Source organism: Anolis carolinensis, chromosome 5 (assembly GCF_035594765.1).
Source record: "Anolis carolinensis isolate JA03-04 chromosome 5, rAnoCar3.1.pri, whole genome shotgun sequence".
In the NCBI taxonomy this organism is placed as follows: domain Eukaryota; kingdom Metazoa; phylum Chordata; class Lepidosauria; order Squamata; family Dactyloidae; genus Anolis; species Anolis carolinensis.
Window position 1 is genome coordinate 7,922,111 of NC_085845.1, and position 23,456 is coordinate 7,945,566.

Here is a 23,456-nt window from a genome sequence, read left to right on the forward strand (position 1 = left end):
TAAAGAAATTAGTATATTTAGCCTGCAGAAGAGAAGGTTGAGAGGGGACATGATAGCCATGTATAAATATGTGAAAGGGTGTCATAAGGAAGAGGGAGCAGGCTTTTTTTTCTGCTGCCCTTGAAACAAGGACTCGGAGCAATGGGTTCAAATTACAGGAAAGGAGATTCCACCTGAACATTAGCAAAAACTTCCCGATTGTACAAGCTGTTCAACAGTGGAACTCTCTGCCTCAGAGTGTGGCGGAAGCTCTTTCCTTGGAAACTTTTAAACAGAGGCTGGATGGCCATCTGTCAGGGGTACTTTGTGCTTTTCCTGCATGGCAGGGGGTTGGACTAGATGACCCATGTGGTCTCTTCCAACTCTTATTCTATGATCCTATATTTCTAGAGGGTTTTTCTGATGCTTGGATACTGGATCACCATGAATCCAGTCCAATCCAATTGTCATGTCTCAAAAACACCAGGGTCACTCCAGTTTCCTTGAAACTCTGGATTAGTTTATATTTCTCCTTGTGTCGGATAAACAGCTGGAAGCGGTGTTTCTACTGCGACATTGGTTATACGTCATGTGGATTTCTTGCAATTGGTTTGAGGCGAGTTTGTTTTATTTGGTCCATGTTAATGCAACCTAAATGTTCCTCTACTGGTTGATGATTTGTTAGACTAGGCATGGGCAAACTTCATTTCTCCAGGTGATTTGGACTTCCAACTTTCACAAATTCATTAACAGTTGGGAAGCTGTTAGAAATTGTGAGAGTTGATGTCCAAAACACCCGGAGGGCCAAAGTTTGCCCATGCCTGTCTTAGACACAACAGCAGTAGTACCATAGTGAACACGGAACTTAAATTTGCAAGACTTGTGCAGGGCAGCAGGGCAAATCTCTTTAATCATTTTAAGGTGGGTTGCAGGGGGAAGGCAGTTACAAATATGGCAATAACACCATGATTGTGAATTGTGATCTTTTTAAGTATAAGATGCCAGCCATGGACTTTAAGCAAATGGCAAAAAAAGTACAAGTGCATTATGGAGCTGACGTGTAAAACAGCAACAGGATGTTAGCTCCCGAGTTCATGTTCCCCTTAATTGTCTTTATTCTCCATTCCTCAACAATACAGTTGAGGCATGCACTTCCAAGGAGAGTTTGACACATATCCTCATTACATCCTCATACCTGAACCTTAAAAACCCCTCTTTGTTCTCCGCTGCTTTCCTAGCAACGTTTGTATTGGCCTGCTGTTGGTTGATTATTTTGTGCGTTATTTGTTTTACTAGGTTATTTTTCTTGGCTGGAAGTTTAGACGGCTTGGATGTCTTCTACTCATACGTCATTGTGCTGTTCATTTTGTATTTTCCCAAAGTGCCTCTGGAGGTTTTGCATCTTGAAAGATGCCTATAAAAGCTCTAAAAAAGTCATGCCAAATGGGTAGGAATTTGATGGTTAAGTTCTTTTGGATTATTGTTGTTGTGTGTCTTTCGGGCTGTGTGGCCATGTTCCAGAAGCATTCTCTCCTGACGTTTCTCCCACATCTATGGCAGGCATCCTCAGAGGTTGTGAGGTATGGATAAACTAAGTAAGGAAAGGAAAGAATATATATATCTGTGTAGAGTCTGGGGTGTGGCAAGGGTCCTTTGTCACTGGGAGCCAGCATTAATGTTTCAGTTAATCACCCTAATCAGCATTGGAGATGTTTTTTGTCTCTTGCCTGGGGGCATCCTTTGTCAGTCAAGCCCTCAGAGTTTTGGTTCCCATCTACTGTTTTGATTTTGGAGTTTTGTAATACTGGTAGCCAGATTTTGTTCATTTTCATGGTTTCTTCCTTTCTGTTGAAATTGTCCACATGCTTGTGGATTTCAATGGCTTCTCTGTGTAGTCTGACATGATAGTTGTTGGAATGGTCCAGCATTTTTGTGTTCTCAAATAATATCCTGTGTCCAGGCTGGTTCATCAAATGCTCTGCTATGGCTGATTTCTTTTGGATTATGTTGCTACTGCTACATTTCCCTCCTTTTCCCTGCAGCTTCTTATAGACCCTAAACATTTACCTTTGAAGACTAAGAAACTCCCCTATGAGAAGGTTTTGAACCCCATGGAAGGGGAAGAGCAATTCCTAATTCTGTTAGAATTGGATGTAGGAGCCTTGATCTTACATTTTGTGTTGCAGAGTCTATTTTCACATAGTTACATGTATTGTATTGCACAACACTTCTGTTGAATATTAGTATGGTCCATCTAGTTCCCTATCTGCCAGTATGGTTGGTTTGTGTAATCCTAAAAAAATCAAGATGTATAATGATGACAGTGTTGGGTATTAAAAGGCATGTACAATGGTTACATTTGCAGAACTCTGAATATAGAGGTTATACAATTGACTATAAAAATACACACGGGATTGATTGGGTCGAAGATGTCCCACAAATACCAAAAATAGGTTACAGTCCTTTATAAAAAGGGATTTTATATAAAGCTTAGGCATCACTTGATCCCTTCCACCCTAAAACCTATTGCATGTGTCCTGAAGGCAAATGTTTCTGCCATGGTTTTCTCACAAGGCTGTGGCGGAGAGATTATATACATCACACTGCCTTTTAAAACATATATTTTAAGACACTATTTTCTATTTTTTAATATTTAGATTTTTATTATTTTCAATCTATGGTTGGTTGGATCCATGGAGACTGTGGCTATGGAACAACTGCTATTTAATAATATGCGCAAAGTAACGTACATGCAAAGGGTGCCAGCCGATATATTATAGTACTTTCATGTGCTTCTGGGGGTTACTTTCTTTAACAACCACAAAAAATAGCAGAAAAAATTGTGAAAGGCATAGAGAAAGGCGAGGCAAACTTTTCCATCTGAAACTAGCCATAGTTTTTGTTGTGAAATGCAACAACCAGGTCAGGTCAGCCTTGCAAAAGTACATTGTGATCCTTCAAGAGACAACGGAAGGTTTCATCCCAAATGCATCCCTTTTTTTACAAGCACATTTTTCCTGAAAGTCGACATGGTTGTTGACACGTGGCCTCTTTCTATAAAAACAGGAAAACGAGCCTTCTAAAATTAAGCCTCTTGGAGAGCCTTTGTGGCTGAAGAGAGGGGTATAAATAGTCCAAATAGATAAATATTGGGTTTCGACAGGGCACAAACAAATAAATAGATAGGTCACCATCAGGCGTAACTTATGTTTATATCTGTGCTTTGGAGATGTGTTATTGTAGATGGAGGGATTCAACACCTCTATCTGCTATGCCTTCGTCTCTGGGCCACACAAATGGCCTCAAATCGGATGAACAAACAGGCATCCTGTTGTTTTTTAACCTGAGAACAGTTTCTAGGAATATCTGTGTCCTCAAGTACAACTCAGTGATCAATCAGTTAGAAAGGAAGGCTGTAGTTACTAAAAATCAGCATAGGTTTCGCAAAAAGAAGTCATGCCAGACTAATCTTATCTCTTGGTAGATGCAGGGAATGCTGTCGATGTAGCATATCTTGATTTCAGTATGGTGTTCAGGTCTCCCATGACCTTGCAAGCAAATTAATCAAATGTGGGCTAGGCAATGCTACTATTAGGTGGATCTGTAATTGGTTAAGTGACCAAACCCAAAGGGTGATTCTCTCCAATGGTTCCTCTTCATCCCGGAGAGAAGTGACTAATGGAGTGCTATACGGAGGGTTTGGTCCTGGTTCCGGTACTGTTCAATATCTTTATTAATAACTTGGATGAAGTTTTAGAGGGCCTGCTTCTTATAAAGTTTGCAGATGATACCAAATCTAGAGAGCTAATACTCCAGAGGACAGAATCAGAAATCAAAATGATCTTAACACTAGAAAGCTGATTGGCCAAAACTAACAAAATGAATTTCAACAAGGACAAATGTAAGATTCTCCATTTAGGCAGAAAAAATGAAATGCAAAGATACAGGATGGGTGAAGCCTGGCTCGACAACAATCCATGTGAGAAAGATCTTGGAGTCTTCATGGGCAACAAGCTGAACCTGAGCCAACAGTGTGATGCAGCAACTAAAAAGCCGATGGGAATTTACACTGCATCAGAAGGAGTACAGTGTCTAGATCGAGGGAAGTCATGGTGTCTCTCTATTCTGTTTTGGTTAGACCTCACCTATCCAGTTCTGGGCACCACGGCTTAAAGGAGATATTGACAAGCTGGAAGGCACCCAGAGGAGGGCAAATGAAATGATTTTTTTTATCGTGTCAGAAGTGAATTGAGAACATAACTGCAAGTCGCTTCTGGTGTAAGAGAATCAGCCATCTACAAAGATGTTGCTCAGGGGACGCCCGGATGTGTTACCATCCTGCTGGGAGGCGTCTCTCATGTCCCCGCAGACAAACGGGAGCTCACCCTGTCTCGCGGATTCGAACTACCAACCTTCAGGTCAGCAGTTCAGCCGGCACAAGAGTTTAACTCATTGCACCACCACGGCCCCTAATGAAATGATCAAATTTCTGGAGACCGTGAATCCCTATGAGGAGCGTCTTAATGAGCTGGGTCTGTTTAGGCTGCAGAAGAGAAGTTTGAGTGGAGACATGATAGCCATGTATATATATGAAAGGATGCCATAAGGAAGAGGGAGCAGGCTTGTTTTCTGCTGCCCTGGAGACTAGGACTCAATGGAGCCATGGGTTCAAATTACAGGGTTTCAAATTACCTGAACATTAGGAAGAACTTTGTGACTGTAAGAATTGTTCAGTAGTGGAACTCACTGCCTTGGAGTGTGGTGGAAGCGTCTTCCTTGGAGGCTTTTAAACAGAAGCTGGATGGCTATCTGTCAGGGGTAGTTTGTGCTTTTCCTACATAGCAGGGGTTGGACTAGATGGCCCATGTGGTCTCTTCCAACTATGATTCTGTGATTCTAATGCCTAGAGAAATGTTCTGTCTAAGAATCTCTAGGTTCATCAGCAGAGCGACTGGTCAGCTTCCAGAGAACATATTAATCAAATCTACAAATTAGATCTGCAAAAGTTAAACCTGCCAATGTATTCAGCCGACTGTATATGCTAAGCCAGTGCAAGGCAAGATCTTTGCCACAGACTAGTCATTAACAGATTCCCCAACGCAGTAGTTATTTCCAAAAAAATCTGCCTTTATTTACATTTCAAGTCAAATCACATGCAAACGTCTTCCCTGCCCCCACCCCACTCGCATTTAAGAATAGTGAGATTAGCAAAAAAGATGCATTAGGATTTTTAAAATAGCAATTAAATATACAAAAATATAGCTTACAAAATAATAACCCAGCAAATGTTTTCCATCTTCGGTTTTTTTTCCCTCCTTAATAAAAAAAATATTCTGCTGCAGAATTTTATTTATTTAGTGTACAAATGCGTCTATGAATCCAGGAGGATTCCCTTAGGGTTCATAAACTCTGTTCAAGAGAGTCACACACTATTTACAAAAAAAAAAAGAAAGAAGGGGGGGGGGGGGATGGGAAGCATTGGGAGACTTCCTGGATGGTCTAAAATGGTAAAAAGACAATCTGAAGTGTGGGCAGCGACCAAAAACCCTTGCCACGTTTCATATCAATCGGCTGTTGGAAAGTTGCCCTACTGAGGAAGAACAGTCTGGATGCCGTTGTTTTAAAAGAAAAACCCACGCTGTACAACGTAATACTGTAAAATCAAAGCCCTCCCTGTCTCCTTTGAACAACTGCAAGCACGGACAGATAAATAATAATAATGAAAACACTCCCCAAAGGAAGGTCACGACTTGGGGAGATAGATACCCTGCCTGTTTTGCATACACCAAAATGATGTGCACAGTTATAATCGGGACTGGATTCCACAACAGAGATGCTGGGGTGGACATTTTGATTTTTTTTCTGTCTAACAAGGATGGATCAATCTGTGGTCCACCAGAAGTTGCTGGACCTCAATTCCCAGCCTGGTCAAGGATGATAGGAGATCGAGTCCGACCTTCCAGATTTGGTTGGGGTCTTATCTCCTATCATTATTGACCTTAAGCTGCCTAAGCTTTTGGTTTAGCTCTTGCCTCTTCTAACAAACAGTCATTATTTTCAGGAAGCCAAATCCACAGTGAAAGGCGACTTAAGACTCCACCCAGACCCTGAATGGGCCCTCAACTGGAGCCTCAAAATGAAAAAATAATATATTGCATAAATCCAATGTATTGAGTGTATCGGCCTACTATTGCTTGGCAATTTAGTTTGGATTTTAAGGAATTGAGACTGGAAAAGAGTTGTGATACAGAAGTCATGGGTGGCTACAAATGTCATTGCAATGGCTGTAAATATATGACCCTTCTTGGACTATCGCAACCAGAATTTCTCTTAGCCAGATCTGGCGTTTTGACTCAAAGAAGCTAACTTCTGTTTTGGTTTTGAGGTGGCATGTCTGTTGTTTTTGTTTCCCAGCAATAGGTCTTCAGACAAAGGACATGTGTTGAGGTACTATTTGCTGGAGAACATTACCAAGAAAGGGCCTTCTGCTTCTACCTATGACTCTTTGTGGACTTAAAGAAGCCTTAGGTCTGGTCCAACTCAGCTCTTTTTGCATTCATTCATTTGAACTGGTTGACAAGCAAACCCTGCCATGTAAACCTATTCTTGGCACCAGCTGAGTGACTAAGCCTAAATTGCAAGGTTGCTGCATCTGCCATTAAAAAAGAAAGAAAATTCCAATCGAACTTGGAAGAATAAATGCCCTCTTCTCCAGCGCATGGTTTGAATGAGATGCACACTGCAGAGTGGGGAGGGACATCCCTATATCCTGGGGTTGAATCCATCAATCCTTTTTATCAGAAGCTGGCAGGGCTGAGTTTTCCTTTGAGCTTCTTACCAAAGATGGAAGTCATCCATCAAGATGACAATATTTTGTGAGATGGGGGTTTGCCCTTCCTCCTCCTCCTCCTTGGGGCACTTAAAAGAATTTTCGGAGGCAGGAATGGAGGAAAGGTGGGTCTCAAGTGCCTAACAGGAACCTTCGGGGCTGGGTTGTGGCCCAAATGATCACGTTTCCCCTACAAATCAGTCTGTGGGATTTCCCCGTAAACCACGGATTGTTGTGCTGCCGCCACATCAGGATATTGCCTTACTGTTCTTCTGTCCTGGAAGCCCACAGGCAATCTGGTATGAGGTAACTGCCAGGGAGGTGGAAATGTTTGGGTCTCGTCCAAAGCAGTGGCGAAGGAGGGGAGGGGGGCACGCGGAGTCTCTTCGGCCCCAGATGCCCAGCGCCACCGGGGCCATTCCTGGTCTTCATCCTCATTTCCTTCTTCTGCGTTGTCCTCTCCCTCCTTCCATCCCACTGAAGGAAAAGGCAGGCACCTGATCCTATACCCTAAGCGCCTCCTTTGTAAAGTGCTTGTACAAAACCATTTTAAAAAAGAACTAAAGCAAAGCCAAACCCACAGACTTTTGGCGTTCGTTTTGTGCTGCAGGGCCTGGCGCCGTGTCCTTCCCTCCTTCCTTCCTTCCTTCCTTCCTTCCAGTGCATCTCGGGAAACTCTTCAAGAGACAAAAGGAACCCTGCTTGATAGTCCGAGGCAACCGGCAGCAGGTCCAGGGATCGGAGCCGCTCTGCGCAGGTCCGTTGGGTTCTGGGTTGTGTTGGAGAAGTGCGCAGCGCTTGGGAAGCTATACGATGTTGGCTGCCCCGGGGAGGGGTTCCTGTGGGGGGAGTCCGTGGTGGTCGGGCTTGCTGTGGAGTTGGGCCAGCTGGAGAACGGCCATGTTGCACAAGGGGCACACTTTCCGCACCTCCAACCACTTAATGAGGCACCTGTGGATGGAGACCAAGCAGCACATGTTCAGGTGGACATTGGGACTTGGCTCCTCAAAAGCAGGGGCTACCAGCCCAGTATGAGGTTATCTGTTAGGTTCAAGTGGATCCCATTCAGTGGGGTGGTTAAGCTACCATATATGTGCATGTGTAAGTTGACTTCATTTCCAGAGCAGTTTTTTTAGGGCCAAAATTATGGATCTTGATATGATAAATTGGGCCAGGCTGTGGCGCAGGCTGGTGAGCAGCCAGTTGCTAGCTGCAACAAATCACTCTGACCAAGAGGTCATGAGTTTGAGGCCAGCTCGGAGCCTGGGTTTGTCTCTGTCTGTGTTCCAAGTTAAGGCATTGAATGTTTGCCTTATATGTGTAATGTGATCCGGCCTGAGTCCCCTTTGGGGTGAGAAGGGCGGAATATAAATACTGCAAATAAATAAATAAATAAATAAATAAATTGGGGGTCATTCCACAGAAAAAGGACAGCGCCAGCCACCCTTTCCCCACCCAGGCATTCAAAATGGCCAAAGTATCATGCTGATATAAAGAGTGATACTGTATTATTACACTATATAACACAATTTTTGTTCCCAGGTTATAAATGCCATTTCCTAATGGGTTCTGTCATATAAACATGGAAAAAGTTTATTAAACTGCAAAAACTTTATTTTTGCGGGACATCCTGCAGCAAATTTTGCTGTAACTTTTCAATGAATATCTCATAGAGCCTCAACCAATTCACCCTTGTTTGTGGCAGCCGCAAAAACAAAGTTTCTGGAGTAGAACAACTACTTTCAAAGTAAGTACTGCATAATTAAGCAGAAAATAACATTTCAAGCCAGGAACAGAAAATTTTCCAAATTTGATTACAGTGTTGTTGTTGTTGTTAATATAGAGGGGACTGGTAATCCATTTAGATTCTCTCGAGATAAATTAAGCTCTTGGCTTTTGCCACTCTATTCAGAGAAGCAGATAGTATCTTTTTGAATAAGGGTTAAGTACGGTTCTCACACCGACCTTTGAATAAGTCAACCCAGGTTTTTTTGGGGTTGATGTTTTTGATAAAATGTTTAGACTTACACATGAGGATATACAGTACTCTTGATTTTACTGCTTCTGCAGCTGTAGCTGCTTAGAGATGAGCGAGACCTCTGCCTTTTCCAAGCCTTTCACCAGAACTGGGAGATGATCTACTCAAGAAAGGAGTGGCAAAGGAAACCAAGTGCGGTTCACTGCTCCCACCATGATGCATTTTCCAGCCCTTCAAAGAAACCCTGGCATTATTTTGGAGGTAATTTTTGCCCCCTAGAAACAGGAAAATCCTCCCAAACATGCAAAACTCCAAATATAGGTCTACCCTCGTATGCACCCCAGAAAACGTATTATCCCCTACATTTTTGTTTTCCTCTGTCTGAAAGAGCTGTTATGGTCTATTTATTTATTTACAGTATTTATATTCCGCCCTTCTCACCCCGAAGGGGACTCAGGGCGGATCACATTATATACATATAGGGCAAACATTCAATGGCCATATACACAGAACCGAGACAGAGACAGACGCAGAGGCAATTTAACCTTCTCCTGAGGGGATGTTCGATTCTGGCCACGGGGGAGCAGCTGCTTCATCATCCACTGTGACGGCACTTCCTCATTCCAAGTCGTAAATTAAACTTGCCTCCCCCCTTTTTATAAGTGTTACCTTATTTCCTACTTGATAGATGCAACTATCTTTCGGGTTGCTAGGTCAGCAACGAGCAGGGGCTATTTTTTATTTTTAATTGACGGGTGCTCACCCCGCCACGGGCTGGCCTCGAACTCATGACCTCGTGGTCAGAGTGATTTATTGCAGCTGCTCAACAGCCTGCGCCACAGCCCGGCCCCCCTGCGTCACAGCCCGGTCTAACACTACATACGACTCCAACAACCACACAAGGAATCAACTATATCCCATAATTCAGGTAAGCTGAACTGGGACTGAAGTGTGATCCCAGGGCCTCCAAGACAGTGTGTCTGATGTTCAGTGCATGTGCCAATCAACGTACAAGGAAACCAGCAATTGCTAACTTTCCAGCCAAGGCCTATCTGCCTCGGTTCTTCTATTCACTGATTCCAGATCTGCCAAGAGCAAGCCAAGGTTTCCAAGGCTGCCTCAGTCATTTTTCCCTGACCTTTTGCGCTCACCACCAGGTTGGGCACTTACTTTCTGTGGAAGGCATGTTTGCATGGACAGATTCCCAGTTCATCCTTGGGCTTGAATTCCTCCAAACAAACAGCACAAATCTGGATAAAGAACCAAAAGAAGGACAAAAGTGGGAAAGGTCAGTTAGAGGCACAGCCACACATGCACAACTGGAAAAACACTTTGCATTCAAATGTAGTTAGAGCTCCAAAGAGACCCAAAAGTTCTATCATGTTGTTGCAGAACAAGACTATAAATGCACCCAAAACTGGTTGCCTTTTTTGAGAAATTATGTCAACTAAGGCTGGATGGATTTTGCAACAAAGGCAGCACTAGTCTTGATATGTCGACAGTGAAAGCAGTTTCAAACATTTCTTGTTCCATATGCCTATATAATTGGATAGGGAGATGTGAGACCTAGGAATGGTTTGGATTTCAACTCCTGAATGAAGCCAATGGTACATGATTACAGTCCTAAACATCTGCTTCAAGGAATTTGCTCTTGCTGCCTAACTTCTCAAGATGACAATGGTTTTGAAAACAGAACAGGACGTGTGAACTGCCGATGACTCTATAGAAGAGGAAATATCAGCAGGTGTTGCTTGTCATGCGATCGCCATGTGCTAAAATCCCCTCTTCCATAAAAACCATTTGAGGTACAAGATCCGTGTCTTATTTTGCATCTGGCAAACCCATCTATGGGACCATTCATTTGCAATGATTTCCAAAACTCTATAGTGCTCCAAGTGTTTTGGACTTCAACTCCCAAGTGTTTAGCTATCCCTTTCTTACCTCTCAGGTTTCTCATAATTGCTGCTGCCTTTAGGTCAATGCAAACTTTTATGGAAACCCTAAAGCAAACTTATTATGGGCTGTTCTTTGCAAGATTTGTACAGAGGTGGGTTTGAAGCCTGGTCTCTAGAGCTGTAATCTAACACTCAAACCACAACATAAATGCTTGCTATACTGATGATGCTCAAGACCAGGGGTCCCCGAACTTTTTAAACAGGGGGCCAGTTCAAGGTCCCTCAGACTGTTGGAGGGCCAGATAATAGTTTTTTTTAAAAAAAAATATGAATAAATTCCCATTCACACTGCACATATCTTATTTTGAAGTAAAAAAAAAACAAAATGGGAACAAATACAGCCTTAATGTTAATAATAATCATAATCATAATAAAAATAATAAAGAGGGTTGAAAGAGACCCTTTGGGCCATTTAGTCCAACCCCCTTCTACCTTTGTGCACCAAAAGCACAAGCGAAGCACCCCTGACAGATGTCCACCCAGCCTCAATGTTGTTGTTAATAATAATAATAATAATAATAATAATAATAATAATAATAATAATGTGCCGTGCCAAAAGATCTCAGCCAGCATTTGGAAACAATAGACATTGACAAAATTACAATCTGCCAACTACAAAAGGCCACCCTACAGGGATCTGCGCGCATCATCCAAAAATACATCACACAGTCCTAGAAACTTGGGAAGTGTTCGACTTGTGATTTTGTGAAACAAAATCCAGCATATCTATCTTGTTTGCTGTGTCATACAATAATAATAATAATAATAATAATAATAATAATAATAATAATAATAATAATAAATCACTCAGTCCTAAATGCTTGGGAAGTGTTCACCTTGTGATTTTGTGATACAAAATTCAGCATATATATCTCGTTTGCTGTGTTATACTGTGTCCTTCTGTCAATAATAATAATAATAATAAAGAGGGTTGGAAGAGACCCCTTGGGCCATTTAGTCCAACCTCCTTCTACCTTTGTGCACCAAAAGCACAAGCAAAGCACCACTTAATAATTAATTAATAATTAATTAAATAATAATTAAAATACCATTAAAACAAGCAAAGTTTTGGAAGGCGCGCACCAGGCTGCACGCGCTTTCCTCAGTGGAGGAGGAGGGAGCTGCCGCCACATCGGGGGCCGGATAAATGGCTTCGATGGGCTGCATGTGGCCCCTGGGCCTTAGTTTGGGGACCCCTGCTCAAGACCATATGAAAATATACTGGCACAATTGGTATATGCTGGGGTTTGATCCCAGGACTCCCTGTGGGTGCTGAAATCCCATTATATACAATGGTGCAGTAAAATGGTGTTCCCTATATAAAATGATAAAACAAATGTTTGCTTTTTTTTGGGGGGGGGGGGGCGAATTCAATGGTTGAACTGATGAATGGATATAGACTTGTACATGACTTTGGTGGTTGTGGGAGATGGGGAGGCTTTACAACACTGCATTGTCTGTAAACATTAACATGCCCAAAAATGCTTAAATACAGAATTATTACATTATTACATACCTACATACACACACAAATGCAAAAGCTGCAAGGAGACTATGTTTGGGATTGATAGCACCAAGTAGAAACACCCCATGGAAAGGCATGGATGGCTGGCACTCCAAATTCAGTTTTGGAAAGTAAATTGGCTGTTGAAAACACCTTCACATCCAAACAGAGCAAGGCTGGAAACCAGCCACCTGTATCTGGCTTTTGAGGTGCATTCTCTCTCTTTCTCCTTGCCTTTTGAAACATCTTTTCTTGCAGAGACAACCACACAGTGGGGAGCAACAAACACAAAAACTCTTGTGAGCGCAAATGAAGAGTGAGCGGAGCCAAACGGCCAAGGGGAGCAACTTTGGGAAATGGAGAATCAATTCCAGCTTTGAATTTTCCACTGACGCTCTCCAAGTGGCAAAACAAAGGCATTTCTTATGAAACAATTGATGAGCCCTTTTTTGACACACAAACTGATTATGATTTCTCTTTAAATGACTCTACCACAGAGGTTGGGGAAGCTCTGACCCTCCAGATGTTTGGAGTTTAAACTCACAGAAGCTCCCATTGATCAATATACCGAATACACTCGAGTATAAACCGACCCGAATATAAGCTGAGGCACCTAATTTTACCACAAAAAACTGGGAAAACATTACTCCAGTATAAGCCGAGGGTGGTAAATTTCAGAAATAAAAATAGATACCAATAAAATTACATAAATTGAGGCATCAGTAGGTTAAATGTTTTTGAATATTTACATAAAGCTCAAATTTAAGATAAGACTGTTCAACTCTGATCAAATCATTATTCTAATTTTCTTCAATGTAAATGTGCTTATGTATCCTTTTAATAATAATAGAGTAAAATAATACATGTAATAATAATATCAGAGTGAAATAATAAATGTATTAATAATAATAAAAATAGAGTAAAATAAATGTTATAGTAGCAACAATAATAATATATAACACAATTTTTGTTCCTGGATTATAAATTTCATTTCCTAATTGGGCCTTTTATAAAAACATGGGAAAAGTTTATTAAACTGCCAAAACTTTGTTTTTGAGGGACATCCTGCAGCACATTTTGCTGTAGCTTTTCATTGACTTTCAACCAACGCAACATAGTCTGCGGCAGGCACAAAAACAAAGTTTCTGGAGTAGAACAACTACTTTCAAAGTAAGTACAGTAGAGTCTCATTTATCCAACCTTCACTTATCCAATGTTCTGGATTATGCAACACAGTCTGCCTTTTAGTAGTCAATGTATTTGTTGTCAATGTTTTCAATACATTGCAATGTTTTGGTGCTAAATTTATAAATACAACATAACATTACAATGTATTGACCTGCTTTTTCTGTCGATTTGCTGTAAAACATGATGTTTTGGTGCTTAATTTGTAAAATCATAATGTAATTTGACGTTTAATAGGCTTTTCCTTAATCCCCCCTTATCATCCAACATTTTCACTTATCCAATGTTCTGTCGGCCTGCTTATGTTGGATAAACGAGATTCTACTGTACCACACAATTATACAGGAAATAAAACTTTCAAGCTAGGAACAGAAAATGTTTCTAATTTTGTTACATAGTGTAATCAAACCTGCAAAAGTTACATCCACAAATGAGGAGTGTGAACTGTAACGGGAACAGGAACTATGAGAACGGCATGAATTTTTAAAGAGAAAGGTAGAACTCCTTGGCAGCCTCCTTTATGAAGACCAGTGGGGACTTTCCTTCCACCCTGTGCCTCTCCATTCAAAGCAAGCGTTTACAGCAAATATAAATAACTTCCACTTGTGTGACGGTTGGCAAGGGCTGCTGCCACGGCGGTTGCATAAGCAAGCCTTGGCTCCGCTTCCTCCAAGCAGCCTGCTCATGGTGTTGCTTTCGGGCTTCGGAGGTTGTGCCAAATGCCCTCCTTCCCTTCCTGGGCTCTCCAGTGTCCAAAAGTTCACATTTAGAGCCTCTGCAAGTCATTCTGCTCAGGGGAGGGTCCACTGCTTTTTCCCAGCTTAGCAAATACACTCTTTAGATTTTAAGAATTTAAAGAATACTAAAGAACATATTTGCAAGACTCGTGATATAGGCTGATGACAAGGCAACTCCAGATAAACATTTATTTCCTCCTCATGTTGGCAGACCTCTGGCTTCATTTGGCTCTTCTCATCAGATAGAAAAATATGTAAACTTTGGTACAACTAAATATTTACCGTATATACTCGAGTATAAGCCGACCCGAATATAAGCCGAGGCACCTAATTTTACCACAAAAAAACTGGGAAAACATTGACTCAAGTATAAGCCGAGAGTGGTAAATTTCAGAAATAAAAACAGATACAGTAGAGTCTCACTTATCCAACACTCGCTTATCCAATGTTCTGGATTATCCAACGCATTTTGTAGTCAATTTTTTCAATACATTGTGATATTTTGGTACTAAATTCGTAAATACAGTAATTACAACATAACATTACTGCGTATTGAACTACTTTTTCTGTCAAACGATAATCCAACGTTCTGGATTATCCAACGCATTTTGTAGTCAATTTTTTCAATACATTGTGATATTTTGGTGCTAAATTCGTAAATACAGTAATTACAACATAACATTACTGCGTATTGAACTACTTTTTCTGCCAAATTTGTTGTATAACATGATGTTTTGGTGCTTAATTTGTAAAATTATAACCTAATTTGATGTTTAATAGGCTTCTCCTTAATCTCTCCTTATTATCCAACATATTCGCTTATCCAATGTTTTGCCGGCCCGTTTATGTTGGATAAGTGAGACTCTACTGTACCAATAAAATTACATTAATTAAGGCATCAGTAGGTTAAATGTTTTTGAATATTTACATAAAGCTCAATATAAAGATAAGACTGTCCAACTTTGATCAAATCATTATTCTCATCTTCTTCAAAGTAAATGTGCTTATGTATCCTTATGTAATAATAATAGAGTAAAATAATAAATGTAATAATAATAATAATAATAATAATAATAAATACAGGAAAATAATAAATGTAATAATAAATAGAATAAAATAATAAATGTAATAATAATAATACGATCAGAGTGAAGTAATAAATGTATTAACAATAAATAGAGTAAAATAAATATAATACTAGCAACAATCATAGAGAAAAATAATAATTGTAATAATACCAATAATAATAGAGAAAAATAATAAATGTACCATATATTCTTAAGTATAAGCTGACCCAAATATAAGCCAACCAGGACCCTCACCCGAGTATAAGCCGAGGGGGGCTTTTTCAGTCTTAAAAGAAGGGCTGAAAAACTAGTCTTATACTCGAGTATATACAGTAATTGTTCTGTTCCAAGCTTTTTGGATAAGGAAAATTCAAGATGTACAACATTTACAAGATAATGTGTTGTCAAAGGCTTTCATGGCCGGAATCACTGGATTGCTGTGAGTTTTCCAGGCTGTATAGCCATGTTCCAGAAGCATTCTCTTCTGATGTTTCGCCTACATCTGTGGCAGGCATCCTCAGAGGTTGGGAGGTATGTTGGAAACTAGGCAAGTGGGGTTTATATACCTGTGGATGGGAAAAAGAATGCTTGTCTGTTTGAGGCAACTGTGAATGTTGCAATTGGATACCTTGATTAGCATTGAAAGGCCTTTCAGCTTCAAAGCTTGGCTGCTTCCTGCCTGGCAGAATCCTTTGTTGGGAGGTGTTAGTTGGCCCTGGTTGATTCATGTCTGGAATTCCAGTTTTTTGTTTTGTTCTTTATTTATTGTCCTGATTTTTTAAAATACTAGGATCCAGATTTTGTTCATTTTCATGGTTTCCACACGCCTAATTTCCAACAGACCTCACAACCTCTGAGGATTCCTGCCATAGATGTGGGCGAAACGTCTGGAGAGAATGCTTCTGGAACATGGCCATACAGCCCGGAAAACTCACAGCAACCCATTTACAAGATACATGTGGTTCAGATTCCTGTGCAAGCACATTTAATCTTGTATTAAGTTTGTATATGTCTTCTAGTTGCAATTTCTCAGGTTAGGAATGTCAATTAGCTCCCTGAATTACAAATTCCAGAGAATGGAACTGCATGACTTCAAGTATGTTTCCATCAGATGGGAGCTTTTAATGGAGACCGTGGTGTCGCCTTTTATTATACTTCAAAAGTAATTTAACTTGTAGAAATAGGATTTCATTGTGCATTAACGTTTGCATTAATAGATTTCTTTAAGTTGGGCAGTGTTTTTAAATAACTGTCAGCTAATCTGAAGTGCATGCTGGGAGACAATGTGATATTAAACAATCAATCAAAACAGAATAATAATTCTGCAATGTGAAAAGGCCTGGGATTTAAAACCGGCCAGTTTTCTGCCTTTTTTGTTCCTTTTATTCAAGGGGTAAATTAACTCAAACCATTAAATTATGGCACTCGTAGGTGATTGTGTGGGTAACTATGGGACTGAAAGGTACTTTGAAGGATATTTTGGGCACAAAAAAGAGGCTGGAGATGCATGTGCCCACACTCTTGTTCCACTCGTATTTTTGAAGGGATTAAATGTGTTTTATTAAAATGTATATGCACTCCCTTAATCCCACCATTTTCTTTGGCCAAACAGGTTTTGAAAGCATCTCAAAAAGCCAGCAAAACCAGCTCAGCTGGAGACCAAGAAGAGGAGATAAGAGAAGACACACAAAGGGAGCGACACTCTTTTCCTTCGTTTCTGAAATGTCCACAAATGCAATCTAGATCTACTACAGCAGTCACCAATCTCCTTATTCCAGGCATGAGCAAACTTGGGCCCTCTGGGTGTTTTGGACTACAACTCCCACAATTCCTAACAGCCGATAGGCTGTTAGGAATTGTGGGAGTTGCAGTCCAAAACACCCGGAGGGCCCAAGTTTGCCCATGCCTCTGCTAGAAGATAGGAAAAAAATGTATAAGTAAGTCCAGAACTGTTTTGTTATATGAAAATTGATATATATCACACTCTGTAAAACGAAAGGTTTAACAGAAATAATTAAAAAACAGCGAGACCCGTAGGTGCTATTTCAGAGACCACGAAGAAGAATAGCAGCTTACCTCATGTAAGTTGAGTTCTTTGACTTTTTCCTTTAGGATAACCTGCAAAAAAAAGAAAAGGATGTTAAGAAAGAATACTAATGCTATCAATAATAACAATGACATTAACAATTATTATTATTATCATTTTAAAATATTAAAAATGTAGTTTTTGGAAATAATACTAATGCTACCAATAATAACAATGACAGTAACAATAATAATAATAATAATAATAATTATTATTATTATTATTATTATTATTATTATTATTATTATTATTTTAAAATATTAAAAATGTAGTTTTTGGAAAGAATACTATTGCTATCAATAATAACAATGGCAGCAACAATTATTATTATCATTTTAAAATAGTAAAACTGTAGTTTTTGGCTGGTATGTTCCATGTCAGGGGGACAGAGACTCCACTCTGGGTTTCAGCCCGAACTTCAAAGGAGCTTTAAATTTGGAATTAATGCAGCACTTTAACTGCCATGGCTCTATGTGACAGAATTGCAGGATATGTAGTTTGGTGAGGTCCCAGAACTTTTTGGACGAGGAGACTGAAAGCCCTGTTAAAACTACAACTCTCAAAATTCTATTATCATTGAGTCATGGTGGTTAAAGTGGTGTCACACTGGATTCCTTCTACTGTGTAGATTATAGTTTAAAAGGCAAGCAAATTTACACAAAAAATAGAAAGAAAACTAAAAATAACAATAACTTACCTGTTTGTAAGCGTATAGTTCTTTGTGGGCTTGATGTCTCAGCCTAGAATTCAAGAACAAAAAAAATATTTTTAAATTTTAATTCAATTTTAATTTTTTTTAAAAACCAGCTAAATATAGTACATTGGCAACACCACCGTAGGAAATAATATAACCAGCGACTTGCATGGTAAAATGCTTCCTGCATTTCAGAACATTGCTGCAGACGTTGCTTCCTTCCACCTCGACACTATCCTCCTATTGATGCAGCCTAGAATCGCATTGGCTTTTTTAGCTGCAGCATCACTGTATTGACTCAAGTTCAGCTTGTGTTCTAGATTCCTTTCAAATGGGCTGTTTTCAAGCCAGGTGTCACCCATCCTATATCTGTGCATTTCATTTTTTTAAATGTCTCCTTGTATTTTGGAACTTTCTAACTGGTTTAGAGGGTTAAAAATGCCCCCCAAAACCATACTGATATTTTAATGAAAAGTTGGGATTAATTGTGGGAACGGTTGGGGTCTTCAGAAGTCAAAAAAGCAACATTAAAGAGCTGCACATGATGCCCCGCTCCCCAGAATTAATATCCAATAAAGACCTATGTCTTTGGATCGAAACACTATTTTGTGCCCCTTCCTCATCTTGAAAAGCCTTTTCTTCTTTCTCTGTCTGCCTCTTGCATTTTGTCAACTACGACACACATACAAATTAAGAGTTTCCTGTGAAACGCAACTGCTGGCTGGTTGTTTGCATTAATAAAAATAATAATCCAGTGCAAAAGATCTACAGGTGTTGGACGCTTCTGCTTTCTTTTTTCGTTTTGAATCCCGTGACGTTAAAATGCAAAAGAAGGTCTGTATGACTTCCCTTCTCCGACCGCAAATTTCCACCCAGGTGATGCTTGCAAAAACTGGTGGGAAAGAAATATTTCCCCAGAAGATACAGAGATACTGGTGCAAGCTCTTCTAGACCTGATCTGGAGGTCCCAAAATGTGGTGAAAATGCCCTCCAAAGACAAATTTGGAGGCATTTTGGGGCAATCCACAAAAACAGTCCATGTGGTCCATACAATACAAAACTCACATCCATGGGATTCGTACTATACAGCCCATGGGCCACATATCCCAAGGAAATATATGTTCCTGAACTTACTAGTGGAAACAGGAAACTGTGGATAATAGCAAACCCTATTGAAATGAACAATGTCCCCTAGAAGTTGTCACAGATCATTTCTATAGCGGACCTAATTTGTTGGATGTGGATAAGTGAAACCGTGGGGGCCCGTTATGTGAGTCATGCAATTCATATTATACTTTATACACTCCAATGTAGCCCTTTTATGGTATTTTGCCTCCATTAAATACATATCCATACGAGATTACACTATGTAACATAATTTTTGTTCCTGGGTTATCAATGTCATTATTGGTTCTATCAGAAAAACATGGAAAAAGTTTATTAAACTGCCCAAACTTCGTTGTTGTGGGAAGGACATCCTGCAGCACATTTTGCTCTAGTTTTTCAATGAATATCTCATCACCAAGTCTCAATCAATTCAACACAGTCTGTGCCACAAAAACTAAGTTTCTGGGTAGAACAACTACTGTACTTTCAAAGTAAGCACCACACAATTAAACAGGAAATAGCACTTTCAAACCAGGAACAGAATTTATTTTCAAATTTTGTCACATAGCATTATTTATCCCTATGGATAAATAGGGTCCCCTCGGGGAGAAGGGCGGGGGTAGAAATATCGGAAATACAGTAGAGTCTCACTTATCCAAGCTAAACGGGCCAGCAGAAGCTTGGATAAGCGAATATCTTGGATAATAAGGAGGGATTAAGGAAAAGCCTATTAAACATCAAATTAGGTTATGATTTTACAAATTAAGCACCAAAACTTCATGTTATACAACAAATTTGACAGAAAAAGTTGTTCAATATGCAGTAATGTTATGTTGTAATTACGGTATTAACGAATTTAGCACCAAAATATCACGATGTATTGAAAACATTGACTACAAAAATGCGTTGGATAATCCAGAATGTTGGATAAGCGAGGCTTGGATAAGTGAGAATCTACTGTAAATAAATGATAAATACTGCATGTATACACCCCTTTTATTATTTATTTACTTTATTTTTATCCTGCTTTCCCCCAATATAGGGACTCAAGGTGGCTAACAACAAAAACAGAGCAAATGCATTAAAATCCTAAAGAATAGATCCACAAAGGCTACTACATGGATTGATGGATCTGGACCAAATTTGACACGGATACCAGCTTGATCAGGTCTTGAGCTAATGAAACTTGCAGCATATCAGCTGTATAATTTTATAAAAGGTCCCATTATACGGGTATGCATTTTTCAAAGAATCGAAAAGCCAACAAGTATTTCTAACGAATGGCTCTACAAAATGCCTAACTTGGGCAACGCTGGGTATGTATATACACTAGTATGAATATTAAAAGTAATTAAATAAATATTTTGTGACATGGAACATAAAATTATTAAAATACTTTTAAAACTACATAACCTCACAAAATCAAACTTTTTCCAGCCAGACTGCATTTTGTTTCCAAAGTACAGAGAAGTGACCAAAACAATGCCAACTCCATCTCGTTCCAAACTGAAATGGTACAGTCCAGCGAAGGCTGTACCTTCCACCTTTCCTGGCTGTTTCCAAAAGCCTATTCACACTCCGTAACAGAAACCTATGGACAAATCAAGCACAATTCAGAATGAAGACGCGTGTCTCCATTTCAAACCAGATATTCTCTTCCTATCATGAATGGGCAGAATGTCGTCTTTGTGGGACGTTGTGGTCCCAGCCTCTGCATTTGTACAAGGAGGGTCTGAGCAGAGAAAGAGAACCAGCGTCTATCCTCGTGGGATGTGGCTATATCCGATCTTTAGCAAAAGGAACACAGAACAACTTGTTTAATCTGTGGCCCATTTGACTTGGAAATAACACTATGTAACACGACTTTTGTTCCTGGGTTATAAATGTCATTTCCTAATTGGTTCCATCATAAAAACATGGGAAAAGTTTATTAAACTGCAAAACATTATTTTTTCAAGACATCCCGCAGACCATTTTGCTCTAGTTTTTCAATTAATAATCTCACTGAGTTTCAAACAATTCGACATATTTTTGTGGCAGCCACAAAAACAAAGTTTCTGGAGTAGAAACTTTCAAAGTAAATACCACATAATTAAACAGGAAACAACACTTTCAAACCAGGAACATATTTTTTTCCAAATTTGGTGACATAGTGTAATCAACCCATCCAAAGCGCTTTGCATTCTTAATCCACAGTTGGACCTTCTCCATCCAAAGGCATCTGATGTGAAATGAGAAGGTGTCAACAACTGGAGAGATGTGAGAAGAGCATCCATGAAATTAAAGTAAACTCATCACCTCTAAGAGGTTAAGTATAATGTGTATTGTATTGTTTTTACTAATGTTTACCGTTTTGATTCTCTTTAAGAGAAAATAAATATAATGACGATGGTGGTGATGCAGGCTGCTTTTTCTCTCCTTATGGATAATAATACTCCTGACCTCATGATTGTGTTAAAAAACAAAGTATGGATTGCCGATGTTGCAATCTCAGGTGATGGCAGGATTGAAGAGAAACAACTAGAAAAGCTGGCACGATATGAGGATTTAAAGATTGAATTGCAAAGACTCTGGCACAAGCCAGTAAATATGGTCCCAGTGGTGATCGACACCTTGGCCGGCACTTAAAAACAATTGGCACTGATAAAATTACCGTATCTGTCAGCTGCAAAAGGCCACCCAACTTGGATCTGCAAGTATTATTCGCCGATACACCACATCGTCCTAGACACTTGGGAAGTGTCCAACATGTGATCCAATACAACAGCCAGCATAGTTATCTTGTTTTGCTGTGTACTAATCTTGTTGTGTATCAAATAATAATAATAATAATAATAAAATTACAATAATTAAATAAAAATTACAATCTGCCAACTGCAAAAGGCCACCATACTGGGATCTGCGTGCATCATCCGAAAATACATCACACAGTCCTAAACACTTGGGAAGTGTTCAACTTGTGATTTTGTGATACAAAATCCAGCATATCTATCTTGACTGCTGTGTCATACAATGTAATAAAAAAAAAAATAATAATAATAATAATAATAATACAAAGCTAGAATTTGATAAATCCATTGTTTTAGAATTAAGACTGTGGACTTCTTTCCTTCCCACATAAACCACTCCAGGAGGTTTGTAAGCCTTTTAGAGAAGGTTTCCAAAGAGATCAAAATCTTGGAAAGAAAAGGGAATCCCTGATTCTGTTGGCAGAAGATTGGCCAACCAGATCCATGGATTCAATCAACTGGGGATCCAAAAAACATAACAGTCAGTCGTATGCATCCACAAATTTTTCATCCATGGATTCAACTACCCATAACTTGAAAATATTCCACACAAAAATTGATAACATTTTATATATATTTGACAGAACACAAAAAATGCTGACCTACCTATCCTTTCTGTGTAAAACTTATAGCAGAAGCAATGCAAGTACAGTGGGACCCCGTTATAATAATAATAATAATAATAATAATAATAATAATAATAATAATAATAATAATAAAAACTTTATTTATACCCCACCACCATCTCCCCAATGGGGACTCGGGGCGGCTTACATGGGGCCACGCCCAAAACCATACAATATGACAAAATATAAAACAACATATCATAGCACAATTTAACAATACAATAAATAATAACATACATTACAATCCAAAATTCAGAAAAGGCAATAAAAACCAGGGCAGTTATCAACTGGAGTTGGGATCCAGGATCCCCTGTGGATCCCCAAATCTGGATGCTCAAGTCCCATTATATGGAATAGCATAGAACATTGGTACTGCTTATATAAGCTGGCCAAAACATGGTCTACTTTTTGGACACTTATTGTGAAACAAGTTCAAGCCATGGATGGTCAAACTGTGGACAACGGAGGGTCTCCTGGCCATTCTCTCATTTTGCTCAGAGGGACAAAACATGCAGAGTCCTTGCTGAGTTGATAATTATTTCGAAAAAAAAAGTTGTTTCAAGCTCAGCAGGGCTGAGTAGAGAGACTTCACAATAGGGGCTAATAAACCGGAGTCTGCACAATGAAAGCCTTTGTTCCCAACTCAACTGGAACCAGAACATTGCCTGCTGAACAAGCATCATGGGATTCCCCATCCCAAATTGCTTCTGGGTCATGCATGTGGAACGTCTCAAATTTCTCAACACATCTCCCCTAAAGATCCCTATCGAAAACTCAGTTCAACAATTCCAACTTTGGAAGGGGCCAAGGTTTTGCAAAGAGGATCGTCCCACTTTTGTTCACATTAGGCATCCAAGTCTCTTTCGTCACCTTTCGAGTAGCAGCGTGCATCTGAGAAGTGGAGATGACAGATGCAAACC

At 39.6% G+C, this 23,456-nt stretch overlaps 1 protein-coding gene across 4 annotated transcripts in view; it reads right to left on the reverse strand.

Annotated features, from left to right (window-relative positions):
* Positions 1 to 5,088: 5,088 nt before the first annotated feature.
* Positions 5,089 to 23,456, reverse strand: part of rnf24 (ring finger protein 24) — an 83,277-nt gene continuing 64,909 nt past the window's right edge. For all 4 annotated transcript variants that reach the window (XM_062980885.1, XM_062980886.1, XM_062980884.1 and 1 more), the window contains exons 3-6: positions 18,018 to 18,060; positions 17,311 to 17,352; positions 9,957 to 10,036; positions 5,089 to 7,759 (exon numbers count right to left, since the gene is read on the reverse strand). In XM_062980885.1, the coding sequence (XP_062836955.1) occupies positions 7,615 to 7,759; positions 9,957 to 10,036; positions 17,311 to 17,352; positions 18,018 to 18,060 (310 nt within the window). In that variant the 3' untranslated portion in view covers positions 5,089 to 7,614. The remainder of the gene's footprint in view (positions 7,760 to 9,956; positions 10,037 to 17,310; positions 17,353 to 18,017; positions 18,061 to 23,456) is intronic.